This window comes from Megascapheus bottae, unplaced genomic scaffold (genome assembly GCF_031878675.1).
Source record: "Megascapheus bottae isolate mThoBot1 unplaced genomic scaffold, mThoBot2.hap1 HAP1_SCAFFOLD_628, whole genome shotgun sequence".
Lineage (NCBI taxonomy): Eukaryota > Metazoa > Chordata > Mammalia > Rodentia > Geomyidae > Megascapheus > Megascapheus bottae.
In genome coordinates, this window is record NW_028327642.1 from 146 (window position 1) to 18,333 (window position 18,188).

Consider the following 18,188-nt stretch of genomic DNA (forward strand, 5'->3'; position numbering starts at 1 on the left):
TGATCCCTGAACACATTTCTCCAAAACTGAATGCTATAAGGAGTGACAAGAAAAGAAAAACATCAACTGTGTAGATGAGATTCTGTTCAGAAAAGAGATAACAGTGAACCAATGACAACACAAAATGATATAACAGGGCTTATTTCCCTGGATGAGATGGAAGCAAAGGCCAACAATACCTCATTTTAGACCTAATTTATTCTCCTGTTATTTTTCTGAATCTTTAAAATAACATATATATTCATCATGTACTAGTAGAATTACTGTGCCTTCAAGAAAATAGCATTTCTGCTACAATTTTTTATGAGACAAATTTACAGTCCTGAATAACAAAAACCCTCTTGTTCTGTATTCCCTTCACCACTGTATCTATGGCATGTGCATGTTAAACATGCAGAGCAGGTATATAAATAGCCCTGATTTTGCTAACAAAGCTAGTCAGCATATCAACATCATTTTATACAATCCCTTTCAATGCATTCCAAGGTCTTTACAGACACAAGGACAAAAGAGCCTAGACTTGAAAGTTGCAGGAGGAGGTGCAGATTACACAAAGGCATATTTCAGAGACTAAATAAAAATACTGGACTTATAAAGCTAAAAAGAAACAAAAGACAAAAACAAAAGCTTTATTATGAGTGAGAGAGAAGTGTTGAAACCTTAATGACAAGTGAAAAAGAGCTAGATATACAAGACAAGTACTTCCAGTACTAAAAACAGAAGAGGAACTATAATTCTTAACAATATTAACAAGGCTCCATAAAGTTAAAAAACACTCTGTAAGATACAACTGGAATGAAAGGAATAAAATACTGGTAAGGCTTGTAAAGCCATAAGCTAGATACTTTGAAACATAAAAGACAAATCTTGTAGTATAGTGAGTTACCAGTAACAGATAAATTTCTTGTAAAACTGAAATATTGGGTTCAGTTGCTATTTAAAGAATCTCACTGGTTTGGGAATTTTTTTTTTTAGTTTTAGATCAAACCCCAGTTGTAAAGCCTAAAACAAGGCAGATACCCACAATATCCATTGAAAAGAAAACAACTGAGAGAAAACAAATGTAAATCACTCAGTGTTACAGAAGCTCAAATTAAAATGTTTGTGGCCCAGATGGTGCTTAGAAAATAATGGAACTCCTTAAGTAAAATGATAAGAGAGAATGCTATCATTCAGTACCAGCCTTACTGTTACAACCAGGAAGAAACTATAAGTTTTTATTTTCTCCAAAGGTGCCTACAATATGCAAGACAGGCAGATAGTTTGGCAGCAGTTTGGGGCGGGTATTTGAATTATTATTCAGACTCAAAATGTATAGTTTTCCAATATCCCATAATGCCTTAAACATTTCATTAATCTCTCTACAGTCCCAATTCTGATTTCCTTTCTTCTTTCAGAATGAAGAAATTACTACAACTTTCTTTGAACAGTCAGTGATTTGGGTCCCAGCAGAAAAGCCTATTGAAAACAGAGACTTCCTTAAAAATTCTAAAATTCTGGAGATTTGTGATAATGTAACCATGTATTGGATCAATCCTACTCTAATAGCAGGTATGGAATTCTGTCATTCTCCTTCTTCTTTCCCAAGACAGTATCACACTGGGCATGGTGGATCATGACAAGGAGCCCAAACAGGATGACAATGGGGTATGTAGCAAATTCCAGGCCAGACTTAACCACACAGGAAGACACTATAGTGGGGAAGTGAGTGACAGGATAATGTTTCCTTTCCAGCTATGAAAGACCATATTTCTGGGCCTGGGCTATGTCCCTGAGCTCTTCAGCTCAAGGCTAGTGCTCTATCAGTTGAGCCACAGGGCCACTTCTGGTTTTCTGGTAGTTAATTCGAGATCAGAGTCCCACAAAATTTCGTGCCCCAGTTGGCTTTGAACTGCAATCCTCAGATCTCAGCCTCCTAAGCAGCTAGGATTACAAGACTGAGCCACCAGCACCCAGCGATTATATTTCTTGAATGAGACTGTGTGCTGACTGCCAGTGAGGAGAAAATTTTTCATAGCCAAGTTATAAATCAGATAAATGATTGCTGATAGATTTTTAATTTAGCTCAATAAAGGTAACACCACTCTAATGATATTAGTGATAACAAAAAGCGAATCTTTCTTTGAACACCTGTATTCATTGCATTAAAGATACTAGACTATTACCCCCATGGATCCAGAAAAAAAAAGAGCTAAAGTAATACTCTGCTATCTCCAGAAAGATTATCTAGGTCAAATGATGTCATTTGCCCAAAAGGACAGGACACTTGCTACAATGCAAATTTTCTATGCCTGTTTTGAGTATCACTACAAACATAATCCAGGGCTGGAGGTTTGGACTACAAAAATCCAGAGCCTTCAACTTGTCATTAACCCAGGGTCTGCAAAGTTTCCTAAACATCCTATTCTGTACAACTAACAAAAATATTGGCCTCTCCCATTCTGGACAGAATAGATTACTATATTACTCAAGAAAGAACATTCCCATCAATGCATGTCTGTATTTGTATTCTTTGGAGACTGAAAAAAAGGTGACTAAATGAAAAGTAATTTCTAGATTAAAAGCTGCAAATAACAAGAGCATTAGTAGATAAAATGATGAAATAAGAATAGAGACTATAGTTAGTTATATTTTACCAATGCTAGCTTCTTAGTTTTAATCATTTTACCATGATTATGTAGGATATCACTAGGAGAAACTGGTTGGAGTATATATAGAAAGTTGGTACTATCCTGGCAACTCTTCCATAAATCTAAGATTTTTGAAATAGAAAGTTAAAAATTAAACAAAAAGGAGAGGGAAAAAGTTGAGGAGTAACAGATAGAAAATCAAATCAAGCAACCAAGAAATATTTTGAGCACTTATGCGTTAAAAAATAATTGCGTGAAATAGATATTCCATATCCCTTGTTCTCAATCTTTAATTTAGTATACTTATTAAGCAACGAAATAAATGTTTGATGTCAAACAAGTAGAAGGCCTGTGTACTTAGGAATGGTGAGGCTCCTTTTGGAAAATACTCTTTCGAATATGAGCTGAAGGAGCTTGGAAGAGTGATTCATCTGTATCTAACTCATCAGAACACAGCAAAAATGTCTATCCCCAGCTCTCATTGTCCCACTTTGTTTAGAAATGCTTACAAAGCATTTGCATCACACATTTGTACTTATTATCTTAGTTTCCGAATTACAAGACTTTGAAGAGGATGGTGAAGATCTTCATTTTCCTACCAATGAAAAGAAAGGGATTGAGCAAAGCGAGCAGTGGGTGGTCCCTCAAGTAAAGGTAGAGAAGACTCGTCACACCAGACAAGCAAGTGAGGAAGAGCTTCCAATAAATGACTATGTGAGTATGTTCAAGTTACTCTTACAGTCATTGGAAAAAATGATCATGGCTTTGTTTTGGTTTGGTTTGTTTTTTTTTTTTCATTTTTCTTTCTTTTGCCGGTACAGAGGCTTGAACTCAGGATCACTTTTTGTTCAAGGCTAGTGCTCTGTCACTTGAGCAACAGTATCACTTCCAACTTTTTCTGTGTATGTGGTATCGAGGAATCAAACCTAGGCCCTCATGCATGCTAGGCAAGGATTTCACCAGTAGGCCACACTCCTGTCCCCAGTGATCGTAGTTTGAACAAACAAATGCCTAATGCACTTGGAATCTCTAAGAATCTCATTCAAACTCATCTAATATGTTATCAAATCTCTATGATCTGGCTAAGGCACTTCATTCCTTACCAGCTTCCCCACTCATACAAGCATGTCCTTCCCTCCTTGATGCTCTTTCTAGTGAACGTTGTCTTCTTGTTCTTTTAGACTGAAAATGGAATCGAATTTGACCCTATGCTGGATGAGAGAGGATATTGTTGCATTTACTGTCGTCGAGGCAATCGCTACTGCCGCCGTGTCTGTGAACCATTACTAGGTTACTACCCATATCCATACTGTTACCAAGGAGGACGGGTCATCTGTCGTGTCATCATGCCTTGTAATTGGTGGGTGGCCCGCATGCTCGGGAGGGTCTAGTAGGAACTTTGAGGTCACACACTTAACCTTCTGTTAGCTAACATATAATAAATGCATGCTGTTCAATGAATTTCTGCCTAAGAGGCATTTGGCTCCTGGTAGCTTATACTCCAGAACTGCTTGTAGGTAACTCTTCTATTCATGTTCTAATAAACATTTACATCATCAATGGCCTGATTGGTGCTGACCATGCTGGGTAAGTGAGAATATTCCTGACAACTGAAATGGAACAGACTTGTCTAACATGAATGACAACAATGCAAGTTTGTTCCTCATCATCAACTTGGATAGAAGGAGAGTGGGAAGCATAATAGTTCTCAAGTCCTATATTTTACTCTTTTGTATCAAGAAAGTGGAATTGAAGCAAGAGTATAGAGATAAAATGTCCCTGTGCATGATGCTTAAGAATATATCCTTTTGTGCATAGCCCCAATGTTTAATTATCTGAAAGACATACTGTGGAGTTGCTTAAGTATCTATTAAGCTGCTGGACAGACAGTGAGTCACAGCAGGCCAACACTAAAATATTCCAAGTGTTCAGACTCAGCAAAGGAGAAAGCTAACTTAGCAAAAAAAAAAAAAGCAGTCCCAGGCCGTCCTCCTATGTACAAGAACTCATCTTTGCAAAATTCAACACTTATAACCTTTATGTCTGACCTGACTTCAGATCAGTATCTGGTTATATAACTTTCTGTGGCAATTATCTGAAAAACAGAAATCCATAAATAACATTCGCAGAAACAGGCATGGTAAGAAATTACTGCAGTGAACAATCAAGTGGGTGTTTTTCCTTCCAAAGCGAGGGTAAGGTCTAGTTCCCAGTCACCACACACTATGCTTGGGAATAGAAAAGGGGACAGAGTAGAAAAGAAAAATGGGGTTGTTTCAAAAATTTATGCTCCACAAATCTGCTGTACCTTTTATATATATATATATTTTTATTGTAGTTGCACCTTTATTTCACTTGATGGTAGCATCCTTCATTCTTCAACTTCAAATGTATTGTCATGAAAATAGCCATCTGGAACTTTTCATTAGAAAATTATTTTCAGATAAAATCTTAACTAAGATACCTGTAGGTGAGGTGTCATTTCCCTCCATTTAACACTTGAGAAAACACAAAAACAGTTTTACCCAGGTCATTAACTGGTAATATGTATGGATTGATACTTTTTATATAATGAGAATACCCTGAAATATATATATATAAAACAATGAATATCATTGAAAATATTTTCCTTTTGCTTGATCATTTACTACTGCTTCAGTTATAATAGGCATTAATTATAGTTGAAATAGAAAACATATAAAAGATGGGATTAATTTGAGATTGTGTGGAATTTGTGATATTCCCTCTCATTGCTTTTTAATAACTTATCAATTTATTTAACATTGTTTTGTAAATTTTGGAGACAAAGGGTATGAATGAAATAGAATGCATTTCTAAAGGAAGACCTGATGCTAAGCATACAGAGAAGAATGTATATACAACTAAGTACAGCTGAATATTCCATGGGGATGTGCATGCACACATACATTGAAAAGTATAGATTGTTTCATATCACATTTTTGGTCTCAGAGTTCCTGCTAGCATTTCTTTTTTCTTTTTCTGGTTGTGATTGGAGTCAAACCTAGGCCCCTGAGCATGGGAGGCACAGAAACACTTCTTATTACAGTAAGATACCTCAATCTTCAAATCATTTCACACTTGGAAATAAGATGCTTTAGTGAAGGAAACTATGAGTTTGAGACAATGCAAAAATGTGCTTAAAGAAGCATTCAAACCACCCCGTCTCTAGGAGAAAACAACACTATAAACAAACCCAAATATCCTTGTCTCTTCCCTCACTTTATGTGTAGGCCAACCCAAAAATGGAGAAAGTATATTTTCCCCGTTATGAGTTTTGCCCCTCATATGAGTCCTTTAGAGTCATTATATAATGCCTTTTATTTTCTTTCAGATCAACCCCATTAAAACTAGTCACTCTTCCTACCACTCTTACCTAAGCCAGCTTCCCTATCACAAGGTACAACCATGAGGTAATTATGACCCACTAAGCCAGAGATTTGGTGTTGAAATGTGTCTCTACCCTCCAGTCTTTTGAAATGGTCATCTTCCTTTCTAACCTATCCCTCAATTTTGCTAATAGATGGGGCCAAAGTGTACTTTTGTAACTCATTTGTTGCAACCTCTTCTTTGCTATACTTCTCATGTGTAGTAAAGCTAACATGAATTCGTTTATGGTTTATTTGGTTGCTTATAGATTTTATTTTTTTAATTGTAATTAGTAAAAGGGTTACACGATATTTGCCAGATACCCTTTCACATGTCTTGGTACCCATTACCCTCCCCCCCACACCCCCACCCGTCTTGGTTTTCCCCCCTTCCCTATCAAATTTCAAATAACCAAATACAAATAAATTCAATATATCAGATAACAAAGTGAGATACTATAACAATATGAGGTAACCAAGGGACAGCAAAGGAGATGAGAGACAACATAGTACATTAAGGACAACAATCATTCGTTATATGGCTTTTGTTTCAATATCCTGGAGGTCCTTTCAATTAGCTTCATACTATATGGCCTTATGTATCAAGATTTTGCTCTATTGCAGATCTCTGCTAGTAGAGCCCAAGGTTTCTACTGATTATGATGAATGAGGGAAACCATTGAGCCTAAGTTCCTTTGAGTCTGGCTTACTTCACTTAATATGATTTTTTCTAAGTCTTTCTATTTCCTAACAAATGGGGCGATGTCATTCTTTCTGACAGCAGCATAGAATTCCATTGTGTACAAATACCACAACTTGTTAATCCACTCATCAACTGAGGGACATCTAGGTTGGTTCCATATCTTTGCTATGGTAAATAGTGCTGCAATGAACATTGTTGTCTAGTGGATTTAGTATGCCCTTGTTTCTGGATGGTTGGGTAAATGCCAAGTAGTGGAATTGCTGGGTCATAGGGGAGTTCTGTGTTTCACCTTTTGAGGCACTGCCACACTGCTTTCCATAGTGGCTGAACGAGTTTGCACTCCCACCAACAGTGTAGTAGTGATCCCTCCTGGCCACATCCCCTCCAGCATCTGTTATTATTCGTTTTCCTGATCCTGGCCATTCTAACTGGAGTGAGGTGGAATCTTAGAGTTGTTTTGATTTGCATTTCTTTTACGACCAGAGATGTTGAGCATTTCTTCATGTGTCTATAGGCCATTTTTGTTTCTTCTTCAGAGAAGACTCTCTTTAAGTCTTTGGCCCATCTTTTAATAGGATGGTTGTTACTTTGGAGAGTAGTTTTGGAGTGATTCAATTTTTTGAGTTGTTGATTTAATAACATTTTCTTTCCTGCAAATCTATAATGGCTTTTACTTCATTAAAGACTAGGCCTTACTTGCATGCAAAAATGTCCTTTATTAACACATCTTTAACCAGTACCTCATAGTTGTACTGGCCTATCTACTTCCTGACTTTTCTCAATCACTTTTTTTTAGCCAGTCTTGGGCTTCAGCTCAGGGTCTGAGCACTGTCCTTGGACTTTCTCAAGGCTAGAGCTCTACCACTTGAGCCTCAGCACCACTTCCAGCTTTTTTTTTCTATGTATGTGATACCGAGGAATTGAACCCGGGTCTTCGTGCATGCAAGGCAAGTACTCTACCACTAGGCCAAACTCCCAGCCCTCTCAATGACTTTTGCTTCATGCTTTGCTCAGTTATTGCATCTTCCCCCTTTCCTCTTGCCTAAATGTGAAATATCAATCTTTCCCACTTCATATTATAACTATGTTAATATCTTTCAGTGTTCATACATATGATCTTATTGGGCTTGAACTTGGGTCTTGGGCACTGCCCCTAAGCTCTTTTCTCAATGGTAGTGCTCTACGACGTTGAGCCACACTACCATGTCTGTCTTTTTGGTGCTTAATTAGAGATTAAAAGTCTCGTAGACTTTCCTGCCTGGGCTGGCTTTGAACCTGGAACCTCTGATCTTAGTCCCCTGAGTAGCTAGGATTACAGATATGAGCCACCAATACCAGGCTCCTACAATATGACTTTATGCATAAGTTCTGAATACGTAAGTTCTGAAAAAGAAAAGAAGTGTTATATGAACTCATTGCCATGGTTCTCAGGCTAGCACACAACAGAAAATTTGCAGGCAGCCTCTACAAGATTTTGTGATTGAAGATACTGAGAAAGAAGAAGAGAAGAAGAGAAAAAGAGGATATAGAAGAGCATAGCTACAAAGCACTTCAGACTTTTTACAGTTGATCTTGACTTCGATTCAAATTGGGGATAAAGTTCTCATCTCACTTAAATCCATTCGCTTATTTGCCATCTTTTGCCAAGTTTGATAAGACCAAGCAATTCTAGTCTCAGAAAAAGCACTGGTGATTGTCCACAGCAAAATGATCCATTTCTGTTCTAGAAAGGCATGCTTTTTTGCATTTTCATCTTAAGTCTCAATGAGAAAAGAATGAAAGTGCATTTGGTATGAACTAAGAAATATCATACTCCTTCGGAGCCCTTAGTGATCTCATTTGCAATGAAGAAAAGTCAGGTGAGGCAAAGGAATTCATTGCTCCCTCTCAGTTTAAGGACATTGTGCATTAGTGTGCTCAGCACCTTCCTGCACACCTAAAATGGCTCTTTGGCAGGAGTAGGGGCAAAGGAAATCTATTTTGAGTCTTTATATATAAGGCTCACTGTCTGGCTGAGTCCAAAACTGTCACTTTGGCTCCCAAAGTCTAACGCTGAAAGCTTACTGAGATAAATATGGACCTTCTCATTCAGGCTGTCAGGAAATGCGAAATGCGTGGATCTATTTTATTTATACCCTTAAAAATGATTTCATTTTGACTTTCCTTTTTTGAAGAAGTTTCATTCTAGGACTTAATTTTGCTGACAGCATGCTGTTTCCTAACAAGAAAGTAAAGTGGTTCCACGTCCAAAACTAGGTAAGAATGTATATAAAAATTATTGTTCCTGGCTTTCCAAAGTCCTGCTCCAAAGTCTCCAAACATGTCTTGACTCAATTTACATAAAAGCTACTTGCTCAATGACTGTAATGACACTTATTTTAGAACAATATTCAATTCTTGTATTTTTATCCCCATGATTAGTCAATAGTGTACTAGCTATATTGATGTTTTTTTCATTTGTCTATCTTTTCTTCCAATCTTTTACTGCATACTTAGACCTGTAATCTTTGCAAAAAGGGCTTAGAAGGATAGGCAGATTAAACTAAGGGGAACAGACCGAGCTACAAAAAAATTTCTCAAGCAAAATAAAGAAACAAAACACAACAACAGCAACTCTATAATGCTGAAATGATCTCTGACAGTGATATTAATATATTGTTCACATTTACCCTTCTCTGGTTGATGCTATCACTTGCCATCTTGAATTTGCCACTGACTAGGGTGTTTCTGCTGGTCTTACAATGATGTTAGCTAGTAAAATACAATTCAGGCTTACGTCCATATCAATCATCGGTGAGTCAAGAGCAAGATAACTGCCAAGGGCAAGAGATTTCAGGTACGGGCTTTAGCTATGGTTGAATTGCTGAAACAGACAGGGAAATGCAGTAGTGTGACTATCTAGAAATAGAACACAAGCATTTGATCTTGTTTATTTTGCAAAAGACTCATAACGCATGCTGACTAACAAATTCACTGTATCCACTTTTCTTTGAGGGAGGGGTTGCCACTTACACAGCAGTGTTGTTTTAGCCATGTGTATTTAGTGAACCTCTGTGATGTAATCCTCCTATTTCCCCAATAACAGCTTTTGATGCTTTGGTTACACTAAATCACATCACGCTGAAATCAGAATGGTTTGTGGTTAACCTTTTACAGTTCCTATTCATTTAAATGACCTATTTCAGAGTTCCTTTCTACATATGATCAACAAGATAGGAAGAACTTAGCATTTGAAATAGTAAGATCTATACCCTCTACAGAAGTAGGAAAGTATGACAGAATCTTCTCAGATTTAGGAAAAAAATCTTCATATGCTCTCACATACCAAAGACTTCCTTTTAAAAACTGCAATTTTTCAGAATTAGCCTACAAATTATGCTGAGAGATCTGCAGGCCTAGATTCCTAGAGCTATCTGTTTTATTGCATGCTTAGGTTCCAGTTCAGCTGCACATAACAGGAAATCTGAAAAAAGGGGAATATATAAATAGGCAGTTTAACTTGTCAAATCAGCTCACCCAAACACCTGGCTTCTTGTTCCACCATATTCAGTAGGAAGTTTCATCCTCAAGGACACTACATAACCTAAGGTAACTCTAGTTCTAGCCATTATGCCCACATTCCAAACTGGCATCATAAGAAAAGATGGACAGGATAAAAAATGACTTCATTATAGGAACTTTCACTTATATATCATAAGCCTGAATATGACCAAATACAGCTTTGAAGTCTTGTTATGAGCACATTATTCATTACTACTTCCAATCAAATCAAGACTGTTAGTAAGAAAGTGGAAAGACATTATAGAAAAAGTAGCTAGCAATCTTGCCAATAGATAGATAGATGGATCGATAGATAGATCCGATAGATAGATCTATTAAGAAGTCATCCCTTTCATATTAATTTGTTATTCAAAATCTCTGATAAATGAAATTATTAGTTAAATGCTACAACTAAAAAATTAGTATGTCTTTTCAATGATCCAACCCTATCAGAAATTACTTTTTCTCCAAAGAATGAAAATAAAAGAGAGGAAAAAATACTTAGGTAACAACAAATGCAGGATGTACTAAGGGACAAGCATGTAGAGGAATGTAAAGCCATGGAACGCCCTAGGGAAAGTCTGAGGGGGATAAGGGAGTCAAACACAATTTAGCTGACTTCACACCTTTGCTACAGACCTATCCTTCATACTGAGGTTAGTACAATGGTATGGATTGCTATGGTTTACAGATTATACCCAAAGATACAGATCACAAGGTAAATAATTCCACTTCATATTTTGCAAGGGTTTTGGTCTTCATTTTTCCAGCCAAGAGGAAGTAAATAGTACTGAGAAACTTAGAACTGGTTAGCAATACCTTTCTAATAGCAACAGATCTTCCTCTTGAATTAAGATAGATCATTATTTTGAGAAAAGTTGAAGGACAGATTTTTTTTTAATTCTCAATTCAATTTTGGATCAAGGCTTTCATACAATGATATATTGAGGAGATTTCATTTGACAGGATTGGCTAGAGAAAATTCATGTTCTACATTGTAGGGAATGAAAATGTGTGTAGAAGAGTAGGGTAAATTTTGCCACACATCATACACACCAGATGGGTTACAAGTGAAGGCCAGAAATAAGCAAGTTGTATTTTACTTTCTTGCAGAAAAATTTCTCTTTTATTTCAAGTAGCCAACAATCAGCACTTAATTTTCTAAATCTTCATCTTTTTCACCGTTAATAGATCTTATCAGTTGTCCCAAAGAATATGACTGTGGAAAGATAAAAAGCTGTGACCAATTTATAGACTAATTCCAGGAGCATACACATTTATGTTCAGAGAACCTATAATGACTATTTAGGTCACCAGAGAAAAATAGAAAAAAATATTTGAAACTTGTTTAATCTTTAGCCCACGCAGTAAATATTGACAAACATTTCCCAGTACATTGGCCTATTATTACACTTAGGCCTCTTAAGAATTAAGCTTCCTTCAAGTACTGAAAGACTGCTTCACAGAAACTCTGCTTATCTTAGTTTCAATCCAATTTTCTTGATTCTAAACCTTAATTTTTTTTAATTCATGAACCAGTCATTCTTAGTGAGTTTAAGAAATGTGCAGTAAATGCTGAGACAGATTTTCATTTGAGGGCACTTTTCTGTGGTCCTTTGATATTTTATTTGTTATTTTTTCCCAGTCCTGGGCTTGAGCTCAGGGCCTGAGCACTGTCCTTGGACTTTCTCAAGGCTAGAGCTCTACCACTTGAGCCTATGCACCACTTCCGGCTTTTTTCTATGTATGTGCTATCGAGGAATCGAACCCGTGTCTTTGTGCATGCTAGGCAAGCACTCTACCACAAGGCCAAACTCCCGGCCCCTGATATTTTGCCTTTAGATAGGACAAAAGCAAAGCAAAATCATGTTCCAACTTTTCCCCCATGTCATAATATTAAAGTCTTAGATAATAATTATATGGTCTTTTGGATTTGAGGAAAGATCAATACACACACCACTAATCACAGAAAGTCTCAATTTAATCTTTCACCAGGCATTGAGTTCCCTGTAGGCATCTAATTACACATCCCAAAACACACAATTCCCAGACATAGATTTTTCAGTATCTCCTAATTTCTACTACGTTTCTCTAATTTTCGTACAATAGTCCAAAGAAATCAGTTGAAGCCCGCCTTTTAGGTGAACAAAGGACTCTATTATATTTCATGGAGTGGCATGTCTACAAGACTAAATTTTCACATGTAAAAATTTTAACTGAATTTCATTCTATTTTATCTTTGGGGAGGGAAGCAATCCATCCCAGAGGGCCACATTTCTGCTTCACAGAGATGAGGCACCTGTCCTTCAGTATCCATCCAGAAGGACACTATTTCCACACTAAAAGAGATAAAAAGATCAACTCAGACTTTTTTGTTATACAAAGCTTAACATCAATAGACTGACTGTGCTCCCTACTGGTAAAATTCAGAGCTACAGCTAGCATCAAAAATGCACTTGGAAAAGCTGTCACAGAAGTAAAAATTTAAAACTACTTTACCTTGCCCACGAACTGGATAGATTGCCTCCAGTTCAAAAATTGCAAGACAAGATTATCTGTTAGCTTGAGCACAGAAGCAAGTGAAGTCAGAGCTGCTCCGGGACTAAGTTGAATATGGATTCCTGTATCATTGCCAGTGTATCTGGCTTCTTCCTGTGATCTGGCCATAACCATATCTAAATTTACACTGGTCCAGTGGTTCTCGAGTTAGTCTGCATCATAAGCTCCCAGGGTGCTTGCTAAGGATGTACAGTCAGGTCTGTGGTCCAAGAAAACTGATTCTGCAACTTTGCTATCCTGTCTTCCCCAGTGATTCTGATCAAGTTGTCTATATAACCATTTTGAATAACATTGTTATATTTTGCCAAGTACTATGATCAACCTCTCCATCAGGACTACATCTCCTTCCTTGGTGGAGTAGAAGAAAGCCTCAGCTTTCTTTCCTCTCATAATTTCGAATTTTCTGTCTTTGTTTGGTGTTCCCAGGAAAGAAAGCTATTTTCATTAATGATAATCACAATAATAGCTAACATTTACTGAGAAAATACTATTGGCCCAATACTAGTTACCTTTCCTATACTAACAACCCCATCATTGAAATATGGATGATTTTTATTAGCCCTATTTTATAAATGAAGAGACTGAGAGATTCCTCAAGGTCACAGACCCTGTTAAATGGCAAAGTCAGGCAGCCTGGCTCCATAGCCCACATTTGTTAACTAACATGCTATATGAAATGTCAACATTTCAAAGGGAAAAGAGTAGCTTTGTTGGACATTATATATTTATTAAACTCACTAAAGTATAAAATTATTGTGAGGAAGTAAAAAGGTTGCAAAAGTCTGACATTGCTTGATAAATTTCAGTTTCCCTGAATAGTGTATGATCACATAATGCTTTTATAATACCTTTTGGGTACACTGTTAAATAATTACCAAATTTGAGATATTTGAAAAGTGTGAAGTTGAAGCAACTTTGTCAGGGTCACTAAGCAGACTACAGTGGTCACATAGTAAGACCTCCACTCATCCTCCATGTTGTCTGACACCACCCCTCGCCCCCATTCCTCTGCATTCCTCCCCATTCAAAATCTTTGCATACTGGCTTGATTTGAGTAACATACTATCCCTAACCTGGAAATAACCTTGTACAGAACGCATACTAAGGTCTCTTAGCATGCTTCTTAGAGTCTAGACATAGTACGGACTAAAAGAAAACAAGCATAATTGAAGACATTAACTTGGACAAAAGTTTTCCTTAAACATTTGCTATCACAAATCTCTCTCTATACTTTACCTGGCACTTAGGTATATCGGATCCTTAACTTAGGATTTCAATTTCTTCCTTGTCTTTTATTTTTGCCAATCCTGGGGCTTGAATTCAGGGCCTGGGCACTGTCCTTGAGGTTTTGTTGTTGTTGTTGTTTTGTTTTGTTTTTGCTCAAGGCTAGCACTCTACCAGTTGAGCCAACAGCACCACTGCTGGCTTTTTCTGTATATGTGGTACTGAAAAATCGAACCAAGGGCTTCATGCATACTAGGCAAGCACTCTATCACTAGCTCACACTAGGCCACACTCCTAGCCCTTCCTTGTCTTTTTTAAACTCCTTTTGAACATGAGTATTCTCCCCAGTGAATTTCCCTCATAGAATACTTCTAAGGCCACCTGGACAGATTTTACCTTCTCATGCCCTTGGTTAACAATTTGTGAGCCCAAAGTAGGTGCAACTGTGAAAGAAAAAGGTCACCAGGAGCTAGCTAAAATGTCCATGAACAACTAACTGTAAGATCCATTCAGAGTCCAGAGAAACTGAGAAGCAGCTGCACTGTAGCCACAACTAGTTAAAAAGTTTGTGTTATCTCCCTTCTGGAACACTGCATAACTGGTGTGACCTGGTATTTAGAGCAAAGCTTCTGGGGACAAAAACCTGAGAGGGGGTATCCATGTGTGAGAAGTAATGTTCCTACTACCTGATGAATGTAACTGTAACCCTTCTATATATACATCATCCCAACAACAAAAAAAACCAAAGCTTCAAATTGTTAAATGAGGACAAGGGGAGAAATAAGCTGAGAAACTGTTTACAAAATAAAATAATAGTTCATATGGTACAGGTTGTGGAACAGCAGAATGTTGACTTCTGTGAGGCCACTGCTCTACCAAAACAACAAAAATACAGGATATTGCCTGTATTTTTTTGTAAAAGAGAATTTTTCAGAAATTAGAAAAATAGCCAAGGATCTAAAGCAATCTGAGGGAGATTTACTTTTTTCACAAAACTCTAGTGAAACTCTCTAAGACTGTTTTATGGCATTTTAAAAACTGGACCAAGTCTCATGTTTCTGTACTCAGTTCCAGTCACCTTGAAAACCAGAAAAATCATAATCACAGTGGCTCTGAAAAACAGCGGTCTTATAGCCACATAAGAGGAACTGGTACAAGTCTCATCCCCAGGGAGTTGTCAGTATTTGATCTATCTCATAGTATCCTAGGGAACTTGTGTACAGAGTGTTTTCATTATTTGACTCACTTCAGAGTTTTCTCCTGGAGGAAATCCCTATCAGCAGTATATTTGTCAAAAACAATCAACTACAATTTTTTAATATGATGGCTATCTTATGTAGCTGGAAACTTAAAAGAAAAGTCAAGGCCAGGAGTGTGGCCTAGTGGTAGAGTGCTTGCCTAGCATGCACAAGAACCCAGGTTTAATTCCTCGGTATCACATACATAGAAAAAAGCCAGAAGTGGTGTTGTGGCTCAAGTGGTAGAGCTCTAGTCTTGAGAAAGGCCAAGGACAGTGCCAAAGACCTGAGTTCAAAGCCCACAACTGGCAAAAAAATCAAGATGTTCATGGTAGGCCTTAAAGAGCTTCAATGTATTTTTAGGGATCTAGATGGCTACACACATGTGCAGAACTATGCATATACCCAGGAAGACCAAAGAGAGCATGGGCTCTCATCTCTGGCTGCACAAGCTCCATTGACAGTGCCCCTTATCACCGGCTTTTGCTTCATCTAAGGCAGTATCTGACAAATCATTAGCTTATCACTAAACGGAATAGAGACTTATTACCTCATACTAAGGTAACATAAAATTACTGATGAAAAGTTATCAAACAAAAGAACAAAACAAGAACAAACAACAAAATAGCAACCACAGATGGCAAGTGTGGTGATACATACTTCTAATATCACACACTCAAGATGTGGAGATCAAGAGGATCACAATTTGAGGCCATCCAGGGGAAAGATGTCAATGAGAGCTCACTTCAACAAATAAACCACTACAGTGATACATATGTGTAATCTCAGAGTTGCAAAAGAATTATGGCCTGAAACCTCCCCGGAAAAATGCCATGAGACTCTACTTAAAAAACAGCTACTTTTAAGCTGGGAGCAGTGGCTCACACCCGTAATCCTAACTACTCAGGAGGCTAAGATCTGGAAATCATGGATCAAAGCCAGCCTGGGCACTAAAGTCCATGAGATGCTCATCTCCAATTAGCCACCAGAAAACCAGAAATGATTCTGTGGCTCAAGGAGTAGGGTGGTAGCCTTGAGCTAAGAGCTCAGGGAAGATGCCCAGGCCCAGAGTTCAACTTCCATGACAAACAAAAAAATAGCTACATTTAAAAAGCTGACGACGCAAAAACATGAGGATACTAATGTGTGAGAAGTAATACACCTACTCCCTGGCGAATATATCTGTAACCCCTCTATATATTACCCCGACAATAAAAATTAAATAAATAAAAAGCTGGTGTTGTAGCTCCCATGATAGACTACCTGCCTAGCAAGTATAAGATCCTGACTGTAAACCTCAGTATGATTTTTTAAAAAAACAGCAAGTATCACAGACGAATAAAATGTGATTATATTATCTAAAATGTCCATAAGTCAACAAAAAGTTCTAAGTATGACACATGTACAGGGGGAAAATTAGAGCACAAATTCTAACAAACTACAGAGTTGGATTTACTAGGCAATGGCTCAAATAAGCTTTTATAAATATGTTCAAAGTGCTATAGTAAACCATGTCTAAAAAATTAAAGTATAAAATCATGCTTCACCAAATATGTAATATCAATACAAATATAGACTTAAAAAATTCAAATAGGAATTCTAAATTTCAGCTAGAATTTTTTATTCCAGCATCTTGAAGGCTGAGGCAACAGGATCATGAGTTCAAGAATAGCCTGAGCTGAGAGGCTCAGGAACAGCACTAAAGACCAGCAGAGAGAGAGAGAGAGAGAGAGAGAGAGAGAGAGAGAGAGAGAGAGAGAGAGAGAGAGAGAGAGAGAGAGAGAGAGAGAGAGAGAGAGAGAGAGAGAGGGAGAGGGAGAGGGAGAGAGAGAACAAAGTAATTAACATAGCACATTAAAAAATACCTATGTCAGGTACCACTTACTTTATACCTGAAATTCTAGATATACAGAAGAAGAGATCGACAACTGTGCTTTACAGCCAGGTCAAGTGAAAAGTCCATAAAACCCCTTCTCAAAATAACTGAACTCAGTGGTACTTCTCTACCATCTTACCTCGAAATCTGAGATATGAAAGATTGTGATTTCATGCCAGCCCAGGAAATAAATGGTTTTGAGGCCCTTTCTCAACAGAAAAAGCTAGTTATGGTGATGTATACTTATCATCCCAGATGTAGCAGGAAGGGTAAATGGGAGGGTTATGTTCTAGGCCAGTCTGAGCAAAAATTGAGGCTCTATCTCAAAAATAACTGAATGGTTTGGAGGTGTGGCTCAACTAGTAGAATTCCTCTCTAGCAAGGAGAAAGCCCTAAGTTCAAAACAGTATCTCTGAGGAAAGAAAGTGGGAAAAATACCTACTCATCACAAAAGAACAAAGGAATGGAAAAAAAGACCAGAAAGTCTAAGACATGCAGAAAACAAGTAGCAAACTGTCAAAATTCAGTCCTTCCTTATCAGTAATCACATTAGATATAAATAGAATAACACTTCAAATAAAAGAGATTTTGATACAATGGAGAAAAATTAATGCAGTTGAAACATATACTCCCTATAAGGGAACGATCAGAATATGTTGACAGTAAAAGGTTATAAAAATATATAACATATCTTTCTGTGTATAAAATATGTAAGTATACATAGAAAGACAGAAAATTGTGTGTGTGTGTGTGTGTGTGTGTGTGTGTGTGTGTGTGTGTGTGGAGAGAGATCTAGGGAGAGACAGGGACAGAGACAAAAACAGACACCATCAGTAGCACATGCTTTTAAGTCCTAGCTACTTAGGAGGCTGAGAATGAAAGGTATCATTAGACTCCAACTGGGAAGAAAAGTTCACAAGACTTCTCCACTTATACATGGAAACAGTGGTACATGTCTATCAAGCAACATGAGAGGCAGAGATCTGGAAAATCGTGGCACCAAGCCAGCTCCTGTGGAGAAAGGTCCAAAAG

General features: G+C 37.5%; 1 protein-coding gene across 1 annotated transcript; it reads left to right on the forward strand.

Moving 5' to 3' along the window:
• Positions 1-1,430: 1,430 nt before the first annotated feature.
• On the forward strand, positions 1,431-5,000 carry LOC150039557 (tenomodulin-like). The gene is made up of 3 exons (XM_090327756.1): positions 1,431-1,551; positions 3,178-3,344; positions 3,812-5,000. The coding sequence occupies exons 1-3, from the start codon at positions 1,521-1,523 to the stop codon at positions 4,019-4,021; spliced, it is 408 nt and encodes a 135-aa protein (XP_090183882.1). The 5' UTR covers positions 1,431-1,520; the 3' UTR covers positions 4,022-5,000.
• Positions 5,001-18,188: the final 13,188 nt, after the last annotated feature.

What these genes read in the sequence shown, in the direction of transcription:
- LOC150039557 (XM_090327756.1), top strand. Translation starts at nt 1,521, where the DNA reads ATGTATTGGATCAATCCTACTCTAATAGCAG. An exon ending in CAATCCTACTCTAATAGCAG is followed by an intron (nt 1,552 to 3,177) that starts GTATGGAATTCT and finishes TTATTATCTTAG; the next exon opens with TTTCCGAATTACAAGACTTT. An exon ending in AGCTTCCAATAAATGACTAT is followed by an intron (nt 3,345 to 3,811) that starts GTGAGTATGTTC and finishes TTGTTCTTTTAG; the next exon opens with ACTGAAAATGGAATCGAATT.